The sequence below is a fragment of the Sander vitreus genome, chromosome 2 (assembly GCF_031162955.1).
Source record: "Sander vitreus isolate 19-12246 chromosome 2, sanVit1, whole genome shotgun sequence".
NCBI classification, from domain to species: Eukaryota; Metazoa; Chordata; class Actinopteri; order Perciformes; family Percidae; genus Sander; species Sander vitreus.
The window spans coordinates 7,441,594-7,456,746 of record NC_135856.1 but is presented as its reverse complement, the minus strand read 5'-3'; the positions used below and the strand labels follow the sequence as shown (position 1 = coordinate 7,456,746).

The window sequence follows — 15,153 nt, the reverse complement described above, 5'->3', positions numbered from 1 at the left end:
GATCACTTTGGTCTTGTCAATGGAACCATTTGGCAACTTTTTAAAAGTAAACTTTCCATTCAGAATCTTATTGGCATCCATTTCGGCGTCTCGCGCTCGCCATCCACTCAAAACGTAACGTTAGCCTTCGACTCTTTGGCCAGCTCGCAAGCCCAAACAAGTGTGTGTGGCGTGCCTGTTTTGTTTCCGGTCTAGCTAGATCCGGTGTGGTGTTGTAGTTTTTCTAACGTTACTAGTTGTTGCAACAGCATGTGAAAAAAACTACAAAGTTTGCTAGGCCGAAAAGAACGTTAATCTCGCGATAAATAAATGTACGCCGTTAAAATGGGTCTGCGTTAACGCCGTTAATAACGTGTTTAACTGACAGCACTAATATTTATGTTTAACTTGGTATTTCATTTTATCAATGGGAAACATACATGTGTACAGACAAGGTTAGCCGTGCCGAGTCAGACACGTTTCTGGTGTGCAAAGACATAGAAAACGCCACGCAGCCGCCACGCAACTGACCTGCAACAGAAACGCCACTCTCACGCCACGCAGGCAGTGTGCAGGAGCCTTAAGGACTGTCTGGTTGTGCAGGACTGTCTGGTTGTGCTGGAGGGTAGTTTCCTGCAGGTGTGCCCAATCCAGCCCTATTTCCTGTGTTTGATTTGTGTTTCAAATGGTTCTTGTTTAGTGATTTGCCAGGGCTCTTCTTTAGTTATTGCCTTTGGCCAGTAGATTCCCAGGATGTTTTGGAAGCATCTGCTTGAAGGTTTGAAGTTTATTTCTTGTTGCTTCTGCGCTTCTCCGTGTGTCTAGACCGTAAAATAAAACAGATTTGACATTTGAGTTGAAGATGCCGATTTTATTTTTTGTGGAGATATGTTTTGAACTCCATATTTGTCAAAACTTAAACAATGAATCATAATCCTCTGCTCATGGTCTTCAATCAGGGACACTGCATGAATGCAGTAAACTACCTACTCTGAGCCCAAAGGACCCGAGCTCATGGGCGATTTTAGACCCTTTTAATAATAAAACACAAAAAAAAAAAAAAAAAGCTTAAGCGAGAGTTTGTGAACTTGTCTGTTAGTGACAGAGGACAAACAATTACCTTTAATAGAAACGTAGTGTTGGCCGATCGGAGGAGGTTGTGCCAGACTCCCGCCGAAGTTTAACGTCGGTAGTCCCCAGAGAAGAAGTTGGTCAATTTTTTAGCTTTTAGTATCTTTATTTTAGTACATCCTGTCTCAGTGGTCTTTGTTTGAAAAAAAAGATATACTTTACTATAAGTAAGTAATGATTCATTTGAAAGCTTTCTGTAAACACTGTGCTCTCTCTGTCCTTGTGATGTTGCCAGAGAACAAAATCCATTAATGGTATTTTTTGCTATTGAGAAACAGTCCAGGTTTGAGAACAATTGGCTCACAAGTCTTTGGCATTTCTCCATCCCATAAACATCTACCCTTAGTGACTGAAATTGATTTGACTGGGATACATCTGGATTTTTGTGGATTTCTTCTAATATAATACACTGATAACTTTCACCCAGATTCACCTGGTTGGCTTACTTTTATGGAGAGGAGCCTGCACATTTCGCAGTTATTCTAACCACCCTGCAGTGATTAATCCGGTGGGTCTTGTGTCAGTAAACATGGCTCCACCCTGTGATGCATCTCATTCATTATTCATCTCAGACGCTCTTTATATATCTCCTCCCTCTCCCTGTGTCTCCTCGACGTTGTTAAATATTAATACAAAGAGCCACCGAGTCACACTAAAGGCTCTGCTGGTTCACTCTTCTCAACACTGAAATGCTCTGCCCAGGGCACAAAGGAAGGCACACTATCCTACGTTAGGCTCGCACAAACTTTCAGTGAAGTTAGGGACACATTACTACAAGAGGAACATATTAAAGTGTTCATATTATGCTTATTTTCATGTTCATACTTGTATTTAGAGGTTATATCAGAATAGGTTTACATGGTTTAATTTTCAAAAAACACCATATTTTTGTTGTACTGCACATTGCTGCAGCTCCTCTTTTCACCCTGTGTGTTGAGCTCTCTGTTTTAGCTACAGAGTGAGGCATCTCACTTCTGTTCCATCTTTGTTGGGAGTCGCACATGCGCAGTAGCTACGTCAGCTAGTCTGACAGGCCAGACCCACATCAAGATGTTGGGTCTGTGAACTCACCATTGGCAGGGCTCAATCCGAGGGGCGGGATAAACAGTTGTCGTTCAAACTTCCTCTGCACGCAATAGGATAGCTCTACAACCAAACAGAGCAACGCAGGTTGATAGATTAAACTTTTGCCGTATCCGGTCGGCAAAACTCCGAACACATCTTCCTTTTTAAAGAATGACTTCAGTGCTGTTCTTTGTTCTTTTCTCAAAGAAAAGCATAACTCCTAATCACCTACCTATATTTAAATAAACACACATTAGCGGAGTTTATGTCTTTTATTTTACTCGTGTTTTTTTCATGAGTCAGAGCCAGGAAACAGCTGTGAGGGAGAGCGTGAGGAATACTATCCTGTCTCCTTCGTATAGCCCCCAGTTGGGGCTGTGCTGGACACTGCTCTCTGAGCATCGGGTCATCTGGCTCTATCACTACATTCATGGAACCCTGTTTTCCTGCGCGATGTTGTGCAGAACCCCACAGCCTAAAACAATGTTGCAGACTTTTTCTGCCATGTATGGGTCCCCCCCCGTTGATGCCCTTAATCAATCCGATGGAGCACTCCACCGTGGCCCGTGCGCGTACGTGTGCACTGTTGTACCGGCGAATAGAGGTCTTCTAAAAGAGCCAGATCTGCCATTGCTGATAAGTGATCAACTGATGACTTCTCCTTCTCCTGTTAAACTGATTATATGCTGCACCGCTAGTCCACACTGACTTGACAACTTGCTTACACGAGTTCAGACCAGACGTGAGATTTTACCGCAGCCCACGCTCACGTTCAAAATGCCTTGCTTTGCGTAGGAATCGGCGTACGCCCATCCTACGTCTGTTTTAGGTCGTACGCATGTTTCATAAATGAGGGCCAATGTGATTGGCCTGACCAGAGTTTGGTTTTTCGAGCTCGCAAGCCAACGGAGAGTTGCTAGACTGACCCTGGCTGCAAATTACATTTGCTGCCGCTAGGGTGTGTCTAGATTTCTAGGCTATAGGTCAGCACTACAAGCCAGTCAGAAGCAGAGTATGAGGGCGTGCCACGCTAGCAGCTTGGCGAGCATTATAACATGTTACAAAGTGACGCACGTTCATCACGGAAGTAAAGGCTGGACTACAATAGAGCTGTTTGGAGCAGTTTGTGAACATGTGTGTTTTCTGTTGGAGATCGTAAGTCCCTTTGGGGTGGACTTTGGGATTTTTCACTTTGTAAACCTATAACGTGCACAAAAAAAGATATATAACACAATAAAGGAAAGGGAAAAAGCCAAAAAGCATAATATGAGCACTTTAAATGTAACTTTAAATGCATTTTAAAATCCCAACAACAAATCCCACATGGGCGATTGGCATGTTACCGGTTTTCAGTTGTTGCTGTGGTGTTGCAGCGAAAATACAAAATAATGTATAATAGAACAGTGTAATTATTACTTTGTAAAAAAATATCTAAACTTTTTTAGGTCCAAAAATGAACTAGTGGTGGCTGCTAGGACAGCAACAACAGGTAGTAGAAAACTGGTATTTTATTAATGTGGAAATACTAATCGATTAGAACTTTAACTGTTGAAGTTGAACTTCAAACACAGTGTTCTCAATCAAAGCATCTCTGTGTTGGAAAAGCTCAGTGCTGTATCTTAGCAACCTCCTTACCCTCCTGCAATGATTGGTGGAGGGTCGGAGCCTCCGTGTGTGTGTGTGTGTGTGTGTGTGTGTGTGTGTGTGTGTGTGTGTGTGTGTGTGTGTGTGTGTGTGTGTGTGTATATATATCACAGGAGGTAAAAGAGAGAAGGCATCTGGGGTTGAAAATGTAATGACTGACAACTAACAGAATTGAATAGCTGGTTCTTAAAAAAGAGACTTAGTGATAGAGAGAAAGGTTTTTTTTGGGAGTTAAGACGTTGGAATTTTACAGAACAGTCACTCAAGGATACAGAGAGTTAGAGAGGAGTAGAGCAAGAGAAGAGAGTGTCGGGCAAAAGGACAGCTAAAGAGAGCGGGATAAATTTTTCATCTGACCATCGCTCCTGGGCTTTCTTTTTTTTATCGAGACATGAGAAACAATCCAATATTAATATGAATGTGTTTGTGTGTCTTTCTGCAAGTGTGTGCGTGAGGCAACTCTCATTTCCACCATCAGTAGCTGTGTTTCATTATCTCACTTCCAGACTGAGATAAAAAAAGGGGGGCCATAAGTTCTGAGAAAATAGAGGAGGGTGGTGAAATGAAGTGAGAATAATGAAGTGAGAATAAAGAGGCAGAAGGAGATGAAAGATGAGTGTTGTGTGAGTCAAGCTTAAAATGGATTGTTTATAATAAATCAGTGAGGGACACAGACAGAGAGAGTGCATTAGACAAAAATAAGACACTTAGCAAAAACAAAAGGCCCAGAGGGCTGGTAGCTGAAGACAAACACGTCAAAACATTGGAGGGAAAGACTTAGAATTTACTAACTAAAGTGAGAAAGGAGAAAGAAATACTAATTACACCTAAGTAATGGCTCAGAGGGTCACAGAATACGTGCACTTTAATTCTAAATGGTGCTGACAACCTTAGTTAAAAAATTAACAAGTTCCACAAGCCACTATGCTGAACAAGGATACGGCCACAATTAAAGGTCCCATGGCATGAAAATTTCACTTTATGAGGTTTTTTAACATTAATATGAGTTCCCCCAGCCTGGCTATGGTCCCCCAGTGGTTAGAAATGCTGATAGGTGTAAACCGAGCCCTGGGTATCCTGCTCTGCCTTTGAGAAAATGAAAGCTCAGATGGTCCGATCTGGAATCTCCTCCTTATGAGGTCATAAAGGGAAAGGTTACCTCCCCTTTCTCTGCTTTGCCCACCCAGAGAATTTGGCCCACCCATGAGAAAGAGAGAGACATTATGGCTTGAAAACAAGCGAAGCATGGCAGTTGGTGAAGGCCACACCCCCACCCTCCACCTTGCCCCCCCCATAGCAGCTAAAGCTACAGACACAGAAATGGCACATCCTAAGTAAAGCTCATTGTGGGACTGGCTCTAGTGGCTGTAATTCTCCACCAAGGCTGAATTTCAGAAAAGAGACTTCAGATACAGTATTAGGGGGACCACTAAGGCCTATATAAAAGCATCCAAAAAGCAGCATGTCATAGGACCTTTAAATAAGCAGGAGGGCCAAGCACATACAAATTTCAATTTAAAGTTCCAGTTTCATGATTAATAGTAATAATGCAAACATAGCAAAAGTAATTAAGCTGATAGCGATGAGTCAGACTATCATTTTTAAGGAAGGTGATCCTTTTCTTTGCTTATGACACATGCATTTTGATTACACTCTCTCAGATCTTTCACGTGAATTGCTCTGCGTGAACACACACTCATAAAGTCTACAGCATGTACTGTAGATACACATATGCAGATTTTAAAGAGCAATACTTCACAGAAACTGTCTATCCTGCGGGGCTCTCCATGAGGTCTGAGGTGCCTGAATCAAAGTCAAACACCGCACACACACAGAATATGAAAAATCAGTCTCACCCACTGCCTGGTTATGAAGTCACTCTCACAGACTGCAGATCATTTACTATTTATGCAAATGCTGTACATTTCCCAATAACACACTGATTTAATGTTTCCTCTCTGCCTCTCTGTTTGTCTTTATTTGTCTTGCAGTTGTGGTTGCTCACAGGAAACTCTGTGTCAAAGCCAAAATGTGGTACAGCATTTACCGGACCAACCCAAAACTTTGAATGAACCTGTCTGAGGAAATGCAACAGAAAGTGAAGATTTCAGCTCCAGTGATTTTCTGCCCATAGAGGCAGAAGCAGAACTTATTAAACTCGTACTCATATAGTAGCCAAGTTTCCATGTCACAGAAACATCATTTTGTCAAAGCATCTGCAGTAATGCAGAGTACAGATCATTGTGCCATCTGTATCCATTGCACGTTTAAGTTTGTGGATAAAGTAGCTCCTGACTGAATGGTTTAACACAGTTCTGGCTGTCATTTTAAATCAGGCAAATTGCCATGCCAATCGCGCCTGTTTAGCATCAAATACACATTTACATGTAAGATGTACAGTAGTATTTTTTTTTATAAGATAGTGTTTTCTAAGATTCTCAAGTTTTCTCAAATGACCTTTGTACAAATTAAGTTGTGGAGGTGGGTAGAATTGTAAAAGATCTAATGCAATGACAAAAAACAACAAAAAAAAGATAAAAAAAAGACAAATAAACTGGCAGAAAAAAAACGTTCACATGGAGAGTAAACACATTGATCTGTGTCCAGATCACTTTAACCTGGCATCCCTCCCTTCCTGACTGAGCCTGGTAGCAGAAGTAGAGAAACATACAAACAACTGGGTAAAGGCTGACTGGATACTGGATAGAGTCCTGTCTTATCCCACTGGGAAACAACAACAGCAGCTGCAGCAGCAACGGGGTAACAGAAAGCATCTTAAAAGAAAATAAGCTGTAAGTAAGTTGCCTTTTGCCTCTCTTCACATGTAAGAGGATTTGTGCAGTGACTTCAGTGAGGTCATTTGAGAATGGGAACAAGTAGGAGCAGACTGACTTTTACTTTTTTAATTACAATGATGAAAGCTTACTTGATGCCTTCATCAAGGCCATGTTCTTCATTATGTCGGCTACAGCTTTTTTGATGCTGTTACTTTAATTCGTTTTTAATGCTCTACAGTGTAGATGAGAAAATATGAGTGTATATGAGAAAGTGTACTGTATATGAGTATATGTGAGTATATAAGAAAGTATATATGAGTACATGAGCATATATGCATATATGAGAAAGTATATATGAGTATATGAGTATATATGAGTATATGAGAAAGTATGAGTATATGAGTATGTGTGAGTATATGAGAAAAGCCATATGGTGTCTACAGCATATGGCTTTTCTCATATAACACGTTTTTAAAAATCTTTTACACCACATTTACTTTGGCTCTCCTTCCCTTCAGTGTTCGCCCTGTTCTCAGGAGGATGATGTTGCATATGCGCTGTCGCTCCAGGACAATCTGTCTGTCCTTGGCCTTCATCACCATTTCCCTCCACCTCCTCCTGGCGCTTGTCTCTCTTCCCATTTACCACCAGTCCTGTGACCCCCCACTGCCACCCAGGACACACATCCTGAGAGACCTGGCACACACCACCTACACCTCTGTGGGGATCAGTGGTTTAGCTGAGCCACCAACCGATACCACACAAAGAGATTCTTCCAAGAAAGATGCCAATAAGGATGCTAAAGGTCACGTGCAAACACTTTCTGGCGTGGGCATATCAGTGAAAGAAAGCAAATATGCCTCAGTAGACATGCCAGTCAATGTGGGTCGCCATGGCACCAACCGAGCTGAATCTGTGGAGTCGGGGCTGACAAAGCTGGAGGCGCTGTTTGACCATCCTCTTTACAATATGCCCGCCCCTCCTATCCCTGAGGAGGACTGGCTGTTGAAAGTGCAACCAAAGGCCAAGGCCAGTGAGAAGAGCTCCCAGATGTGGTCAGTGATTTTATGTGACATCATCTCTTCACATCACACACACACGCACGCACGCACTCACGCACGCACGCACGCACGCACGCACGCACGCACGCACGCACACACACACACACACACACTTATTTTGACACACAATATATTAGGTGGAAAAACAACACAAATCCAAAGCAAGTTAAATCTACAAGCTAAATGTATGTATGCTATGTGATAATATCTGGTAACATTCCACTTGGTTTCGTTGCATATTCCTCTGAAATACAAATGCATGTATGTTACATGCAAGATTTTTATCAGATGGGTCAGACTGCAGGGAGCAGACATGATCTCCTTTTTTTTTTTTTACAATGCTGCTGCTATAGGTTTCTGTGGTGTCTCTGCAGATATACATACAGAGCTACTATACATTTTCGGTTAATGTCTTCAAAAGTCTGAGCAAATGGGCGACACAGCCTTTGCAGATACAACAAGGAATATGAGTGGCCTCCTTGGAATGCTTTTTTTTTTTTTTTTTGGCGTCTTTCCTGTGGCATTCTCCTCCTCAACAGGATCCATACTGTAGTCTTTACAGCCATTTTTCAGTTTCTTTTATATCTGCAACTAACAATTGTTTTTTTTCCATTCAGTAATTATATTTCCCATCTGTAAGGGTAAAAAATTGTCTAAATAGTAAGATTCCAAAATTCCAATCACAATAGGGAAGAACCTAAAATGGCAACTTCAAATGACCAACAGTCCAAAACCTAAAGAGATTCAGTTTTAAATGACATAAAAAAAGCTTCACATTTAGAAGCTTTAGAAGGCGATTTCCCATTGATACATGACTTAATCATTAAAGTGCTCATATTATGCTCATTTTCAGGTTCATAATTGTATTTTGAGTTTATATCAGAATAGGTTTACATGGTTTAATTTTCAAAAAACACCATATTTTTGTTGTACTGCACATTGCTGCAGTTCCTCTTTTCACCCTGTGTGTTGAGCTCTCTGTTTTAGCTACAGAGTGAGGCATCTCACTTCTGTTCCATCTTTGTTGGGAGTTGCACATGCTCAGTAGCTAAGTAAGGACTACTAGCCAGTCAGAAGCAGAGTATGAGGGCGTGCCATGCTAGCAGCTAGGCGAGCTTTACAACGTGTGTTACAAAGTGACACACGTTCGTCACGGAAGTAAAGGCTGGACTACAATAGAGCTGTTTGGAGCAGTTTGTGAACAGTGTTTTCTGTTGGAGATGGTAAGTCCCTTTGGGGTGGACTTTGGGCTTTTTCACTTTGTAAACCTATAACGTGCACAAAAAAGATATATAACACAATAAAGGAAAAGGGAAAACCCAAAAAGCATAATATGAGCACTTTAACTAAGTGCTTGTTTTTAGAGAGGATAGCATCAAGCTGACACACTCTCCTTTATCCCTTTTTCCTCCTCAACCTCCCACCCCATCGCTCTCTCTCCCCTCCTTCTCTTTCCAGGGTGAGTGCGAGCCAGGCAGACTACGTGGACGGCCAGTGGAACAGCAGCAGTAACAGCCATCCTCCTTGGCTGCGTTTCCACCTTGGCATCTCCCGCTGGCAGCTGTACCCCCATCGTGACCCCAACATGGTGCCGCTGACCCAGCAGCTCGCCACGCACCGCATTGTCAGCGCAGGTGTGACACAAAATGTCTGAGCTGTGTTTTCAGTTTAGTGATATTTTTTTGTATTTGTTCAAAAGTCTTATGATCAGTGTGTTGTTGGTGTCAGCACAGATCCAACAACACATTGATCATGTATGACAGAGTAGGTGTCAGACGTGAAAAAGCGTATTGTTTTTTCGTGTGGAGGAGAGAAGGATCTGAGGCAGTTAAGAAGGTCACTCAATTATCTTGAATAGATCAGTGTGTAAACAACTTTTGTAGGACTGCAGCCGGCACAAGAACAACATGACAAACCTGTGGTGGTAAAGGTGGGTGGGCTTCAGGAAAGGAGAGGGAAAATAAAAAGGAGGGTTGTTGTGATTGTGTGACATCTGAGGTTTAGGGTTAGACTTTCAAAGGTAGATTCACTTTGAAGATCCCCTGAAATGAAAGCTACAGTGAAGCTTTGAAGGGCCTTGGAGGCTCAGCAGAGGATGGATGGATTGGAAAAAATACGAGCCAATGACCATGAAGTAAACCCGTCAGTATCAATCTATCAAGCGGTTTTCACCACACTAACTTCTGGTATGGTTTAGTTAAACTTGGGAGGACACTGCCTGGGTCTCATAGTGGAAAATGGGCAATTAAGGTTTAGTGATTAGATATTAGGCTTGAGTTAGAAAATTGATACATTTACTTTTGGTGAAACTGTGTATCTGAATAACAGCAACTGTGGCCACACAAGTGCAAGTTACTGGATAAGGATTAATGTCAAAACATAGTGTGACAGTACCACACAGTACTGTAGATAATCATCATAATGTCAGCAAACTGACTCAGTAATGTCAGTTTGACAACTGACAGCTATTTTATCTATCTATTTATTATAATAGAATAATTACAATAATTGCGAAAACATAAACCTGATTGGTACAGTGCCATCTTTAGGTCAATGAGTGTCGTTTTATGTGCATGAGTAGTGTGTGGAATTAGCATCCCACCTGCTAATTCTGGGGATTTCTTTTCAAGAAGAAGAATAAATAGAGGAAAAAAAGGGGGGTCTCCAGCAGCGAGCTGCACTTCTTGGACCCCTAAAAATGTGTGTATGCGAATTCAACTTTTAATTTGTAGGGGAGAAATAATGTGTTATTTTGTCTTTCAAAAGAGACAGCCTCGCTTTAACAAGCATAAATATGTGCATGGAGGGCAGGTTTTTGTTACCTTATTTGGGATGGCATGTGGTTGGTTGTGTTTATTTTTATACACCAAATCATCAGCAAGTCAAATTCCTTGTATGTGAAAACATACTTGGCAATAAACAGTTTCTGATTCTGAACCTTCACTCAACCTTGTCAAACTACGCATAATTTGAAAGCACAAGGCCTTATATTCCATCTGTGTGAATCATTTTAGGATTGCTATTTCACGTACAAAACAATGGAATTGTTGTTATTCTCATAACATTTTTTAAATCATATACTATTATGTAAATTTGGTTCACCATCACTTATATTAATTCTGACTTTCTGAAGTTTCTCAGACATAAACTCCAGAGTAACCTTTCAGAGAAGACCAGGTTTGTGACTATAAGCCCAGTGTAATAGTGGCTAAAATCAAAAGAGTTCAAGTACAGTAACCATGTGCATAAAAAGTAGTGCTTGATAAGATTTTGTGGCTTGGTCTTCTTGACTCCTTAGATATAAAGACATTGAAAGAAGTACAAAAACAACACTTGCGATTTATTGGAAAAGAAGCTATAAATTGATCTGATATACAGGAGCATAGATACAGTCTTATACATCCTTCTCTTATTGTTCGTAATGCTTCTGGGCACCTACTGTCACTGACGTGGTAAACCAACATAAACTCTATGGAAAAAAGGCATAACAGTGGCTTTACTTCCTAAGGCCACTCCAGAAAGTCAACCTGCCACTAAAGCTGCCCTTCTACATCTGCTCCATTGAGTGTCCTGATACATGGGATCCTGGTGTGATATGGCAACAGTTCTGTGGCTGACATGAAAGCTCTGCAGAGAGAATCATCAACACAGCCCAGACGATCACCAACACACATCTGCCTGCCCTGGAAGACAGATAGCTCCTGTTGCCTGCTGGAGGCATCCTGCAGCCTAAAGGACCCATCTCACCCCGCCCATCACTTGCAAGCACTTTCCTGAGGGCATAAGGGCACCCCACAAGACAAACAGTTTCTGCCCTTAGGCCATCACAACACTGAACTTTGCACTGAATGCACCGCCCCCCATACACAATATTTATACTTAAACCTACCTATCTAAACTACCAATAATATATATATATATATATATATATATATATATATATATATATATATATATATATATATATATATATATATTTTTTTTTTTTTTTTTTTTTATATAATACTATTCTGTGTAATATCTTACTCATATGGGTGCATAAGTAGAAACACTGTGAATGGATATGTGTATGTGTGTCACAGTGTGTGCATGTGAGTGTATGAACAGATTTTTACTCCTTTACTGTTTTTTATTATTATTTTATTATTTGTATGCACCAGCACAATGACAATAAAGAAATTCTAATAATATAGTGTATCACACCTACTGAAGGCTTGGTGGCACAAATGGAAATTAATGCAATTAATACCATAGATATAACACTGTTCACTTCTTTGATTAATACAACGTCCCAGTGAATATAGAAAAGGATGCGTGTGTCAGAGAGATGACACGGTGGTGTGGAGTGGATCCACAAAGTGATTGAACCGTGTTATATCTTGGTGATGACGCAAATATTTTCTCTGTTACATTTGTGTAGGCGCGTGTGCCCCAATTAATGGCCAATGTGGTCACAGCATGGTTGTGTTGTACGTGTGTGTTCACTGTGTGCTCTGTTGCTATGGAAACATTCTCAGTACTGTTTTTCAGTGCAGAAGTCTGGGGGGACGCAACTGAAGCTGGTGATGTCATTTCCCAACTATGGACAAGCCATGTTCAAACCCATGAAGTGAGTCCCAAGTGGCAAATCCAACACATTGCTCTTGTTACAGAGAATGTATAACATCTAAGAAAGATTACATATGTTCAGTTGTCTTGAAATTAATCCAATAAATCACCAGGGTAAATTGTCATGTGATGAAGCAAAGAGAGACAACAGATACATGTATTGTTTAAGTACATATAGGACGATGTCTAATATTTAATATTCTCAAGGGTTGTTGGTAGATTTAATGGCGAACAGAAACCTCTACAGCCCAAGTGGGCTTACTGATTGTAAGTGAGCAAATAAAAGAGGCTTCACTTGATGTAAATATGTAGTTAATGAATATATTATGTGCTGTGGTTTGACTTTGTCTCTCCCTGGCAGGCAGGAGAGAGATGAAGAAACCAACTTCGACCTCTATTACTTCTCAGACTTTGAGAGACACAATGCAGAAATCGCAGCTTTTCACCTTGACAGGTACCAAGTCTCTTTTTCCCCCCCAGGAAACTAAAACACTGCTAGAGTTTGCACAATGACTGCAATGGTGGATGAAATGGCCACATAATGCATGCATGATTTGTAACACAGTTTTATTTTCTTCTCCCTTCCCTCTTTGGTTTTCTCTTTCTGTGTGTCTGTCTCTCTATCTATCCCACTTGTCTTTGTCTCCATCTCCCTACTTTTTTTACTCTCTCTGCAGGGTTTTGGGTTACAGGAGAATCCCACCAGTGGTAGGGAGGCTGGTGGATGCGGTCAAGGAGATCAAAGATGTCACCACCGACCGCAAGCTGGCCCGAACCTTTTTTACGTCCCCCGGTACTAGCCTACCGCTCACACAATCCTCCATTATTCATTTCCACTGCTTAAAAAGCCCATGTATGTCAACTGATTATGATTCTCTTTGAATGTTCTTTCTTTCTTCTAATTCTCTCTGGTCACCCACATCCTCTTTAATCCCAATTTTTCCTTTGTCATTTTTTTCCACTGCTCCCCTCCTCCATCTCTCTGTGCACCTGTGGCTCCCCCTAGTGGGAAATGTGTGTTTCTACGGCCAGTGCTCCTACTACTGTTCAATAGAGCACGCTGTGTGTGGCCACCCCAGAGATCTCGAGGCCTCCTTGGCTGTCATGCTGCCTGATCTCTCCCTGGCGGTCCGCAGGAGCTGGAGATCCCCCTGGAGACGCTCCTACAGCCGCAGCAAGCTAGCAAAGTTAGTAGGTGTAGGTTCTTATAGTCATAGAGGAGTCAGTGTGCTGGATAGTGATAGTTCAACATATCACCCTCAGCACGCCCCCCAAAACTTAAAGCCCTGTGAGACCATATAATGAAGAGGGCTCCTAAATGTTTTTTTTGTTTTTTTATCAACCTAATTTAGCTTTTCACAGGAGGTTATTGTTTATTCATTTTTCCCTTTAGGCTACAGCTGCACTTGTGTTGCATTTAAAAAAAAATGTAATCATCACTATTAATGTCATACCACAGGCATTTTGAGATAGCCCACTAGCAGAGTTGCTGTACAGAAACTTAGAAAAGACTTAGAAAATTGGCAGTTACTAGCATCTACACTGAGGCTATGTGTGGGTCCGATTTTGCCCAAAAAAGTTTGAATTGCTTTATGGCACAATATATAGGAGGATTGATTTATGTCCAGCATTAACAAAACTTAAGCTCGGCAGAATGAGTGGAAAGTAGGCCTATATGTATCTATTGTTTTCAGCAAAATGAAACAATAAGGTAAACAAATGTAGGCCTAGTCCTAATTTTAGAAAAAGTGAAATACAGAGGCTACCAGTCCTAACAAGCACATGTGATTTTGTTTAAGGTAATGATGCCAAAGAGTGAATCATGTCTGTCTGTCTTTCAGGTGGGAGTCAGAACCAGACTACTGTTCGACGGTGACAAAGACCCCGCCATTCAACAAAGGCACAAGACTGGTGGACTTCATAGATTTGGTCATACTGGACTTCTTGATGAGTATGTTCATACTGTGCACTGTACATTGTATTTTAAGAGGTCAGAATCAAATTTCAAACTCTATGTCATGGAAGAGTTAATGGGGTTGTTGTTGGTCAGCTGAGCACACAGCAGAAGAGTCTGGCACAGTTTGGCTTTTTATTATAAAACCTTTTTGATGTTTTAGTGGTAATAGATTTATCACAGCAGATATTGTTGACATGCCATAGCAGGAAAACCACCAGGTGGAATTAATTATGGCTGCATTCAATTAAGGTTTAGGAATTAGCAGGTAGGCCTATTCTTCAGTAAAAAAGTCTGCTGTGAAAAAAGGTATATAGGCTGAACAGTTCATAATTTCAGCTGTTTTATTATTAGGTTCAATTATTATGTGTTTATCTAAAAACATGTTAAGTTGAAAAAAAAACCATGAACAATTTCTGTTGCTTAGGCAGCTCATAAACTAAAACTACACTTTCACCTAGCTACAAGGTTGTACACAGGCAGCAGAGAAAAAGCTTTTGAGGGATTTATCGAAATTACTTGAATACATTGCTGTGATTTCTTGTAAGCCAGTGTTTTCTGAAGTCAAAAACTATAACTTTACTATACTTTTAGTAATACTTACAATACAGTTTAGGGCTGTTTATTTTTACTTGACCTTCACCAGCTCCACTGAAGTTACAGTGCGTTCCCGTGGCAACGAGCCGTCGTCGTGGTTGCGCAGACAACTTCCTCACAGCCAGGTAAGAAAGTCACACAAGTTAGTGTTGTTTCTTATGTTGTTAGCTAGCTAGCTCATTTATTTAAAGTACTTATTTAACTTTCAAAACGTCATAGTCATAGCTTTCTAAATATTCTGGTGTTTAAACTTCAGCAGTATCAAGAACAGGTGTTAAACTGCGGCATGTGTAACGTTAACGTCTTTGGTTTACTAGCTAGCTAACGTTAGTTACAC

At 41.0% G+C, this 15,153-nt stretch overlaps 1 protein-coding gene across 1 annotated transcript in view; it reads left to right on the top strand.

Annotated features, from left to right (window-relative positions):
- Positions 1 to 7,136: 7,136 nt before the first annotated feature.
- The window catches only part of LOC144531000 (extracellular serine/threonine protein kinase FAM20C-like), a 33,960-nt gene continuing 25,943 nt past the window's right edge, over positions 7,137 to 15,153 (top strand). The window contains exons 1-8 of the mRNA XM_078270866.1: positions 7,137 to 7,422; positions 7,504 to 7,651; positions 9,116 to 9,291; positions 12,188 to 12,266; positions 12,627 to 12,719; positions 12,943 to 13,058; positions 13,272 to 13,452; positions 14,107 to 14,216. Of these exons, the coding sequence (XP_078126992.1) occupies positions 7,137 to 7,422; positions 7,504 to 7,651; positions 9,116 to 9,291; positions 12,188 to 12,266; positions 12,627 to 12,719; positions 12,943 to 13,058; positions 13,272 to 13,452; positions 14,107 to 14,216 (1,189 nt within the window). The remainder of the gene's footprint in view (positions 7,423 to 7,503; positions 7,652 to 9,115; positions 9,292 to 12,187; positions 12,267 to 12,626; positions 12,720 to 12,942; positions 13,059 to 13,271; positions 13,453 to 14,106; positions 14,217 to 15,153) is intronic.